Below are 11,318 nucleotides of genomic sequence, written 5' to 3'. Positions count from 1 at the left end.
GGGAACATATGCAAAAACACTGAAAAGAGGAAAATGTACCATCATGCATATTTCAACAATTACCAACATCGAGCCAATTTTGTTTCATGGATTACCAACACCTACATTGAGGGGGGTGGGGGCAAGAAAATCAGAAGCATGTTATTTCCATCATGAATATTTTCACAAGCATCCAAACAGGGGTGGACTTAAAGAAAACAAATTTTCAACACCTGAGAAAATTAAAAATGGTTGTGATACCATCCAATGCTCTTTAAAATAAAATAATCCTCTAGCTTCTCAAATATTTTTTGCAATGATTTTGTCTGAGTAGGGATCTCCTCAGAGCCACACATAACATTCGGCTATTTCTCTAACATCTATTCAATCCATGGCCTGTACCCAAATCCCCAAGTTATGGTCATGTTCGTTCTTTGGAAAAGGCCTTGGGGAACTTCCTCTAGTCTAGGTGGTGGGGATCTCTTTGTTCATGGGCGCTCATTTCCTTTAAACATTTTCCTTGAAAAGTGCTTAGGGGTTGGTGGGGGAAGCTTTTGTTAAAAAAAGAACAAATTAAGATCATACTGATATTTCTCATTCAAATTAAAGTTAAAATTAAAGTTAAGTTTAGTTTAGAATGAAACTCTTTTATTCTGAAAACTCTTAGTTCCTGGCACAATAAGAATAGCTTTCTGTTATACATATAGACAAGATAATTAAAAGACATCTTAACACTTTTATGGCTCTAAATTAAAAACAAGAAGAAAAGGGGGAGTTGATAAAAAAAATGGAGAAATTGTATTCATTCTGAATTAAAAATCCATAATATAACTAGAAATGCATTTTCTATATTTAGATAGAAATATTATATAGATACAAATAACACAATTTATATAGAAAATATAATTTAGAAGTAAAAATGAGAAAAAAAAGAAAGAAAACTGAGTCAGAACTGACTCAATGGTATTGAGTTTGGTTTTGAGTTTTGGAAGATAAATTAATATCTTTGTCAAACTTACATTGGAAAATAGGATGATAGATTGTTCTTTATGTTAAATGAAAAAGAGTGATTGGCAGGGAACCAATAGAGAGATCTGAAAGGCCGGCCCCAATCCCAACTACGTGGACAGCCCCCCCTCCCTGCAGAAGAATTCACTTCAGAGGACAGCACTGAAGCTGCAGCTCGGGGAGAGGGACATGTCTGAACAGAGCACACGGGAGCAAATGAAGGGGGAGGAAGAGAGAGTGGAGCACATCCTGACCCACCAAGCCTTGAGGATGATATCCCCGCTCAGAGCAGCCAATGCACAGAGAGGACCATATGGCCGGCCCCCCTATGAGACATGACATCCCTCACACTGACCCATGGCATTATGGAGGACACCACTGGAGACACAGGGCGGGAATTGAGCCCGATCTGACCCAACCACACTGAGGCAAAACACTAAGGGTGTGCAACTGAACAGCAACGAAGTCCCCAGGGAATACTAAAAATAGACTGTGGGGCCAGGGCATGGCACCCCAGCAGACTCGACAAGAAAACACTCCTAAAGGTCAACAAATAGACCTGGAGCTATTTACAGGCTTTTGTGTGCGTGTGCCATTGGTTTTTGTTGTTGTTTTGTTGCTTTGTTTTGTTCTGTCTTGTTTTTTGTGTGCATATTATCATCTCTGCAGGTCTATCTAGATAAGATAGGCAGGATAAACAATCTGGAGGAGAAAACAATGGACCAACTTTTCTGGGTGGAAATGGGAGAGGGAGAGGCGTGGGGAAGGGAACAACATGCGATCCAAAATCGATGGCGAGGAGGGTGTAGGAGGCCTGGTAGGGCTTGATCAAGGACAATATAACCAAGGGGAATTACTGACGCCCAAATGAAGGCTGAGCATGATACTGGGACAAGAGGAAAGTAAAAGGAAATAGAGGAAAGAACTAGGAGGCAAAGGACATTTATAGAGGTCTAAATATGGGCATGTACATATGTAAATATATTTATATATGACAATGGGGAAATAGATCTATGTGCATATATTTATAGGTTTAGTATTAAGATAGCATTATTAAGGTAGCAGATGGACATTGGATCTCTACACAAGTATTCCCTTAATGCAAGAACACTCTGTTGTATTAAACTGGCATTCCATGATGCTCACCTTCCCGACATGATCGCTGAAGACAAAATGGGTGCATAAACAAATGTGGTGAAGAAAGCTGATGGTGCCAAGCTTTGAAAACGTATAGTGTCTGGGGACTTAAAGGCTTGAAGATAAACAAGTAGCCATCTAGCTGAGAAGCAACAAAGCCCACATGGAAGAAGCACACCAGCCTGTGTGATTACAAAGTGTCGATGGGATCAGTTATCAGGCATCAAAGAACAACAAATCATATCATTGTGAAAGAGGGGGAGTGCAGAGTGGAGACCCAAAGCCCATCTGTAGGCAACTGGACATCCCTTTACAGAAGTGTCTCGGGGAGGAGACGAGCCAGTCAGGGTGAAACATGCAAATTTCCTCTAGTTCTTTAATGCTTCTTCCTCCCACGCCCCACCCACCCACTATTATGATTCCAATTCTACTTTACAAATCTGGCTAGACCAGAGGGTGTACACAGGTACAACTCAGAGGTGGAAACATAGGGAATCCAGGACAGACAGACCCCCTCAGGACCAATAATGAGAGTAGCGATACCAGTAGGGTAAGAGGAAGGTGGGTCGAAAGGGGGAACTGATTGCAATGATGTACATATAACCTCCTCCCTGGGGGACAGACAATGGAAAAGTGGGTGAAGGGAGACATTGGACAGTGTAAGACATGACAAAATAATAATAATTTATAAATTATCAAGGGTTCGTGAAGGAGGGAGGGTGGGGGAGGGAGGGGATAAAAATGAGGAGCTGATGCCAGGAACTCAAGTAGAAAAATGTTTTGAGAATGATGATGGCAACAAATGTCCAAATGTGCTTGACACAGTGGATGTATGTATGGATTGTGATGAGTTGTTCGAGCCAGAAAAAAGAAAAAGAGTGATTTGTAAGAATGCAATGTTCTGAGCTCCTTTGACTACTGACAGTACTAATCCCTGAATTTCATGTAGAAACTTATGTATTGAAATTATAACCTGGACAGGTCAATTGTTATTATGGCTAGCTGCCATCCGGTAGCTTCTAACTCATAGCAACCCTGTGTACAACAGAGGAAAACACTGCCCCCGGGCCTGCGCCCGTCTTCCGTTTTTCTTACGTTTGAGCCAATTGTTGCAGCCACTGTCAGTCCATTCTGTCGAGGGGCTGCCTCTCTTTCGCTGCCCCTCCACTTTACCAAGCAGCATGTCCTTTTCCAGAGTCTTGCTCCAGAAGAGTGTCTGGCATTTTGAACTGCCAACCTTGCAGCCCAACGCCAACAGGGTTCCTTTCACCACCAACACAGAGGAGGGCAATCGCTCACTCGCCAGCAATCTGGGACTAGGGCTGCTTATCAAGGGGTCTGGAGACAATGTTTTCCACTATGGCTCAGTATTCAGTCCTTTCCCACTTCTAAGAACCCTCGGTCTCCTTCCCTCAACCCCTGGATCCAAATAATTGCAACTTAATTCCTTTGGCAATGAAATGTCCCTCACGTTTGTCCTGAATCAGCTGACCGTCCTCTAATCCTGCTACAATGGGAAAAAGAAACGACAAGAGCATTTAGCTTGGAAAGTATCTGATTATTTAGATCAATGAAATATCAGGGCCTCGTGTAGCATACCAAGTGTGTTAGCGCTTCCTTCTGAGTGCCACATCGGAGGAATGCTATGGTTGACAGTAAATCCATTTTGGGGTTTCCACATCCTTTCAAGGAGCCCTGGTGTTGTTGTGGTAGATAAAACTACTCCTGTGAAGATTTCTAGGTTTGGAAGCCCACAGGGGCAGTTCCACACTGTCCTAAAGGGTCACTATGAGCTGGAATCAACTTGCTGGTCTTAGCTTTTTGAGTTTGACGTAGACTGAGACTGCCTTAAATTCTTTCTGGCCTTTAAAGGGAAACCCTCTCCCTTGAGGCAGCACCACCCTATGCAGAGGGGCAGTCTAGACCTGAAGGACTTTCTAGGGTGTGCCCGTGATGGGATTTGGGGTACTAGGTCAGCCCAGCCATGATCCGAGGGACATAAACCAATTTTATAAACTTTTCCATCTGAAAGAGTGTACGTATTCCAATCCAGGTCCCTTTCCAGTTTCTGTCTTCCCATCTGAAACGGGAAGGAGTTCAGCTGCCCCTAATCATGGTGTTGTTTCCTCTGCAGATCCTATTTAAACGACCACGTTGCAAAAGCTTTCTGGCCTTGTGCGGAGAATCACTCTCATCCCGATTTTTTGTCCTGTTTCAGACGTAGGGTCTTTATAAATTATACATTAAGTTGGGGTCTCTTTTCTCCCCTGAGCCACAAATCATGGCATACAAATCTTCTATTCTGTGTTTATCCACAAGACCCAGTTATCATTAGTGTAGAAAAGAACGGCTTGGTTTTTTGCCCCTTTTTCATGCCATAGTGAATGTACATTTCATAACAACATACACCGTACATACAACAAACCAGAAAACTATGTGAAAGCCATTTCCCAATGTTTAGATGTTAAACACAGTAGCTTCAGAAAAGGCAGACATTTCAGAGAACTGGTTAGATTTCAGTAGGCCTTGAAAAGAGGTGTGGGAATTGAATTAAAAAAAAAAAAGATTTAACAAACAAATTGTTTCAGACATGTGGATCCATTTTAGATTGGGAAGTTTTAAATACATTAGGTACTAATTTATTTAAATTACCTAAACCCCAATCCATCCATAGTAGGAGATCAGCTTTATAGACGCTGGCTTTTTACCTAAAAGGGGCCTAACGTCACTGATTTTGAATAGATTATGAGAAACAATACAATTTGGTGAATAATTGGTTCTCATTTACCTGATGAATTGGAACTTTTCCCCTCAATGGTTCCAGGCAGTCAGAAGCAGTATTTAGAATGTCAAAGGAAAAACTTTAAAATAGATTGATTTTAGTTGGAGAAGAGACAATAAGTACCCTGACCACGGCCTTCATTACACTTACTTCTTCTTGTGAGGTGTTGTTAACTTGAATATGTGGTAAAGGCAAGTTTCCTAAATAGAAGCACTCCACCCCACTCCAAAAATCAAACTCACTGCCATCGCGTCAATGAGGGCTCACAGTGATCTCCTGTAGGTTTCCGAACCTGTAACTGTTTACTGGAGTAGAAAACCCAGTCTTTGTCTTGCCGAGCTCCTGCTGGATCGCAGCTCAACTTCTAACCACTACATCCCCCAGCGCTAAGCTTTCCCAACCTGGAAATTACATTTCCCCAGGAAACATAAATTCTAGGGAAATAGTAAACCTCATTCCGGAAAAGTCGGGAATCCTATGGAGAAAATAAAAACAGATTAAAAGGAATTATTCTTTCAAGTTTCAAGTGCTGTAGATCTAGGTCTGATTCAGCACGCGCGGAGCGGCTTGCGGTCGGCACAGAGCCTGAACGCTGCCAGCCAATCAACGCCCTCCAGACAAATTCAAACTGCCCGCGCAGGCTCCAGGTCCGGGCGCGGGTTCAATTAGATTTAAGTTTGGATTTGCTTGTAACTTCCAATTCATTTTTAAAAAATCGTTTTATTAGGGGCTCATACAACTCTTATCACAATCCATACATACATCAATTGTGTAAAGCACATTTGTACATTCATTGCCCATTCCCAAAACATTTCCTCTCCACTTAAGCCCCCGGCATTAGGTCCTCGTTTTTCCCCTCCCTCATGAGCCCTTGATAAGTTACATTTTGTCGTATCTTGCCCATTTTCAATTCGGTACTTAAGCGACAGGCTATTTTTAAAGTGTGGGGAGATCCCTGATGAAAGCACAGGGCCATTATTTCCTCCAGGTTGTAGAAACATTAAACATTAGACCTACTTTATATTTTTGCAGCAACCAGTTACACGATGCAAAGCTGGGAACAAGTAACTTTGCCTCGTAAAGGTTTTCTATTAATAACGAAGGGTCCAGTAAGGTATAAGCGTTACCAAGGACAAAAACAAGCACCAGCTTTTTCTGTGAAGGTATGGGTGGCTCTTAAAAGAGCCGTTTTATTGTGCCTTTACTGCCAATTTGCTGCTTGCTTACTTGGCGCTGGTGTACTTGGTGACGGCCTTGGTGCCCTCGGACACGGCGTGCTTGGCCAGCTCCCCGGGCAGCAGCAGGCGCACTGCCGTCTGGATCTCCCGCGACGTGATGGTCGAGCGCTTGTTGTAATGCGCCAGGCGGGACGCCTCGCCGGCGATGCGCTCGAAGATGTCGTTGACGAACGAGTTCATGATGCCCATGGCCTTGGACGAGATGCCCGTGTCGGGGTGGACCTGCTTCAGCACCTTGTACACGTAGATGGAATAGCTCTCCTTGCGGCTGCGCTTGCGCTTCTTGCCGTCCTTCTTCTGCGCCTTGGTCACCGCTTTCTTGGAGCCCTTCTTCGGGGCGGGCGCGGATTTGGAAGGTTCAGGCATGTTGAGTAAAAGCAGAACAAGTCTCTGAAATCAGATGTGAAGCTGGAAACGTCTTTTCTTTATATAGAAAATTTCATGCAAATAAGGAAGAATTAAGAACCTAGTATCTGATTGGTGACTCGTCATAATGACGCCAGAACTTGATTTTTGCCCAATCAGAACAAAATATATACAATGCTGCATTTCCATTGGTTAAGCGATGGCTACAAACTTAACCAATGACACGACTTCTTTTTACGCGCCTGAAAATGATTATAAAAACTACTACTGTTGAGCAGTTGTTACTTGTAGCTGGAGCATCGGACATGTCTGGACGCGGAAAGCAGGGCGGTAAGGCTCGCGCCAAGGCCAAGACGCGGTCGTCCCGCGCCGGGCTCCAGTTCCCGGTGGGCCGCGTGCACCGCCTGATCAGCAAGGGCAACTACTCGGAGCGGGTCGGGGCCGGCGCGCCAGTGTACCTGGCGGCCGTGCTGGAGTACCTGACGGCCGAGATCCTGGAGCTGGCGGGCAACGCGGCCCGCGACAACAAGAAAACGCGCATCATCCCGCGCCACCTGCAGCTGGCCATCCGCAACGACGAGGAGCTCAACAAGCTGCTGGGCAAGGTCACCATCGCGCAGGGCGGCGTCCTGCCCAACATCCAGGCCGTGCTGCTGCCCAAGAAGACCGAGAGCCACCACAAGGCCAAGGGCAAGTAAATGCCTGAATAGCTAACAGCAATTCGAGTAAAACCAAAGGCTCTTTTTAGAGCCACCCACATCTACTGAAAAAGGACGTAACACGAAGTAGACTGATGTGGAACTTTTAAAAATGGGATTATTGGCAAGTTAATATTCCCCCTACTCGATCCCTTAGGAGTCCTGGTGACATAGTGGTTACATGTTGGGCTGCGATTCTCAAGTTCCAAGTTCGAAACCACCAGCTGCCGCTTCTCAGGGAAACAATGGGGTTACAATCGTGGAAACTCAGATTCCATGAGCCCTTAGTAAAATTCAGAAAATGACTCGGATGAAGGCCAAATCTAAGCAAGAGACATGTTATGGAACCCTGGGAATGATAGTGATCAGATATCACTATTGCTAGTTGACGTCAAACACCCTGAGCCCTTCCCAGTATCAGTATCAGCCAGAGAAGTCAGAAGAGTTTGCTACATCTTATGGGTTAGCTGTAGAAAGAACCGGGTTGCTCTTATCCACAGATAATCTCCAGGCACTGGGAACTGGCAGACACAGGTCTGAGATGTCATATGGTAGTTCCTTTATGACAGATCCTTACCAGGGGTTATTGGAGGGAATAACATGTTCACACATGAGAATGTACGTATTAAGAATTATTTATATCTCATAACTATGAAGGTCTTCTCCCCCACTGGAGTTGGCTTTCCAGACCCATAATTATGAGCATAGAGACTTTAGCTGCATTATATTTTCATCCAGTCCGTTTACCACATACAACAGCCTGTCTCAGGCATTTGTAGGGAAAAGCCTGGCTCAGGGACATTTGTAGGGAAACAAGTGACTCGTGCTTTGACAAGAAATTGCTAGTGAGCAGTGAAAAGTGCTGGGTGCTGACAGACTGATTTATGGAGGGATGGCTTTTCATGAGGCTTGCAAATCTCTGTGTTAACCAAATAAGGACATTCCATGCCAGTGGTCTGTACTGCTGAGATTACAGCATTTTACCCTCTCCTTTCTGCTTACTGAATTCCTTTAAATTGACAATGTTGAATTTTGTCTGAACCCCGTGGTCCCAGAAAAGTGTTTTATGAATTCTTCACGTTCTTTCTGCAAGTAAGGAAGTTTTCCCATCTGATTGAAATAAGGCTCCTGAAAACGCCCTTGTTTACCTATTGGTCAGATTTTCAAATAAAAACAAGCTCATGCTTTCAAACTACTGACCGTGTGGTTGGTAGTCTATAGGACAACCCACTGCACCATTAAGGTTCCTGTAATAGTAAGAGATCATGTATTCTAATTCCTAACCTCTGTGCCTTTGGTTAATTTAAGAAGCCCTCAGGGCACAGGGGTTAAGAACTCAGCTGCTTATTGGGGAGGGAAAAAAGGCCCCAGGTTCAAATGCAATTTATAGAGACACTTTCATTAAGTCTTAAAACAAGAAAATAAAAAACCACTTATGTCGGAGACTGGCATGCGGCCATAATAGTATTCAGGGATTGACAGCAACGAGGTCACTCAATTAGGACATGGAGTACAAAGAAAGGAAAGTGTCACAAAAGCATAATTCGTGACAAATCGATACATCAGTTGCAGGCAGAACCGCAGAAGCAGGAAAAGATGGAATCACTGGAATCCACACACTAAAATCGATTTTTTAAAAAGTTTTCAAGATTGACTCAGGAACGAAGAGAGTCCAGGTATGAATCGTACCATGTGGACCCAAGCACCCCAAATTCTGACAAGGGCACAGCCAGGCAAGTTCCTGAGGAGGAGGCTCGGAGGACTGGCTAAGGGAATTGTAGAAAGCCACTTTCAAAGACACTCTGCCTGAGGGCAAAGCTATTCACAATGTCCTGAAAGAATTCAATGGAGGCTGAATCTATATGGAGACTCAAAAAAAAAATGGATTTAGGGCTCTCACTGTCAGCCATCCCCAGTCTTCTGTGAGCCTAGTAGCCAGAATTTAAGCTCTAAGATCACTGCCACCAGCCGCTATGCGGGAGCAAGATGTGATGTCTACTTCAATCAGGATTAAAACCTTGCAAGGTCTCTGGAGCACCTTTAATTGTCTGATAGGCTCACTATCATTACACCGTCACCCCCAGTGGGTGTGGTTTGAGTTTTATGGCTGTGGTTATAATCCCATTTGCCCTTGCAAACCTGATAGAGACTAACAACAATGAGTATAAGAAGAAAATGTTCTGAAATTGATTGTGGAGGTGATTGCATGTACAAATCTTCAAGATATTTAAAATAAATAGATAAATCTGTGATTTGCTTTGGCAGGGGGCGGGGGGTGGGGCAGTAATGTGGTGAACTTGCATTCCAAGTTCTTGGTTTGAGCCAGGCTACAATTTACAGTGAAGTTACCATAGACTGTCAAAAGAACACACAGATCTGTCTTGGGAGAAGACCAGCCAGAATGCCCTTCAAGGCAAGAATGGTGAGACTCTGTCTTACATACTTTGGACAGGTTGCCAGGAGAGACCAGTTCCTGGAGAAGGCCATCATGCTTGGGAAAGCAGAGATGCAGCAACAAGGAGGAAGGCCCTCCATGAGATGGACTGACACAGTGGCTGCAATAATGGGCTCACAAAGTGTGAGGTTGGCCCAGTGTTTTGTCCTGCTATACACAGGGTTTCTATACGTCAGGACAAACTCAAGACCACCTGACACCAGTGGTTAACAGTAGGAGCCCTAAGTCTATTTTGAGTCTTGACATAATCCTTTCAGTCTCCAGAGAGTTGATTCGGATTATTGCTGCAATATAAAAAGCTTGGCCCTCAGGCAGAATGCGTTTGAAAGAGAATTGCTACTCTCTTAGCCTGCCCAGGCAGTGTGGTCCTCAGGGACTTGCCTGAGTGTGCCCTTATTGGATATTGGAGTACCAAGGTCACATGGTCCTGAGTCTTACATGCAGGCCAAGGCAGAGGTGGTGGGGGTGGGGGTGGCGAATACCAGTCCTGGAAATGTTACCGATCTCCAAAAGTGTACTTATCCTAAACATGGTCCCTTTCTTGTTTCTATATTCTGCCTTTGACGGTGATGAGTTTACTGATTTCCAATTATGATTTTGTGATCAATTTCTTGTATTTTCCAGGTTCTAGAATTAGCCATATGGTTATGGACCATTTGGGCATCATTATAGTCTCATAACAGTCCTCGTCGTTCTGATTCATTGTCTTTATCTTGTCTTGGCCTGGTTATTGATAGGGGTTGTCATGCTGACTCAGGAACCCTATGAACAACAGAACACAAGACAGCCTAGTCGTGCCCCGTCCTCACACTGTTCTTACATTTGAGGCGGTGCTTGTAGCCACTGTATCAGTCCATCTCACAGAGGGCTTACCAAGCAGATGCCTTCTTCAGGGACTGGGCTGTCCTGATAAGACTTAAATATATTTTATAAGAGGAACTCTGCTAAATACACTTGAATTTGGAGCCTTCCCCCCACTAGGACAGTAACCACACTTTTTTTTAACAGGGAAAAAACAGATTAAATTAATTTTAATATATTTATTAGGCTAATACATAAAAGAATATTATTAATTAAAAGTGTACCTAGTCACAATTAGTGTGCAAAATTTCTATCTCATGCCCTTAAAATCCCACGTATATTTTATGCTTACAGTCCATCAAAATTTGGATTTTAGAATTTGAGTGGAAATACAGAGGCTTCAAAAAGTTCGGGGACAATGTTCACTTTTTTAATGCCCTTTAACTACAGAAAACTACTTGCTGTAGTTTAAAAATATATAGTTAAATCTGTGGATTCACATACCAATTTGTTCCACGCATAAACGTTATCCAATTCTGTTTGTTTTAAAATGTTGACTAATTAATATAGCCTATCCCATATAAATGTTTTAAGTATTAGATGAGATCATGTAGACATTAGAATCTTTCCTCTTTGCTATTCTTTCTCATACTGCCACCTTGGGCAGTTAATCCACTTAATAGAAATATACAGATTAATCTATCAAAACTTTCTCAGCCGTTAATACTATGCTTCCAGCTATCTCAGAAAAACTTCACAACTCAAGACAAATGAGATGGGCAGTTTTCTTTGCCTTTGATGCCTGAGATTTTAAGGGTAGGCTACAAAAATTCCTCTATAAAAGGGGCATTCTT

The 11,318-nt window shown here is 43.4% G+C and overlaps 2 protein-coding genes across 2 annotated transcripts; one reads left to right on the top strand and one right to left on the bottom strand.

Annotated features, from left to right (window-relative positions):
* Positions 1–5,756: 5,756 nt before the first annotated feature.
* On the bottom strand, positions 5,757–6,541 carry LOC101642286 (histone H2B type 1-J). Its single transcript, XM_004712499.4, has one exon. It carries the CDS (start codon positions 6,508–6,510, stop codon positions 6,130–6,132), a length of 381 nt encoding a protein of 126 aa, XP_004712556.1. The 5' UTR covers positions 6,511–6,541; the 3' UTR covers positions 5,757–6,129.
* A 274-nt stretch (positions 6,542–6,815) lies between these two features.
* On the top strand, positions 6,816–7,208 carry LOC101642598 (histone H2A type 1-D-like). The gene has a single exon (XM_004712500.3). The coding sequence runs from the start codon at positions 6,816–6,818 to the stop codon at positions 7,206–7,208; it is 393 nt and encodes a 130-aa protein (XP_004712557.3).
* The last annotated feature ends 4,110 nt before the right edge of the window (positions 7,209–11,318 follow it).

The sequence above is a fragment of the Echinops telfairi genome, unplaced genomic scaffold (genome assembly GCF_000313985.2).
Source record: "Echinops telfairi isolate 266 unplaced genomic scaffold, ASM31398v2 ScPeMD7_5868;HRSCAF=6743_0, whole genome shotgun sequence".
NCBI classification, from domain to species: domain Eukaryota; kingdom Metazoa; phylum Chordata; class Mammalia; order Afrosoricida; family Tenrecidae; genus Echinops; species Echinops telfairi.
This window is presented reverse-complemented; position numbering and strand designations above follow the sequence as displayed.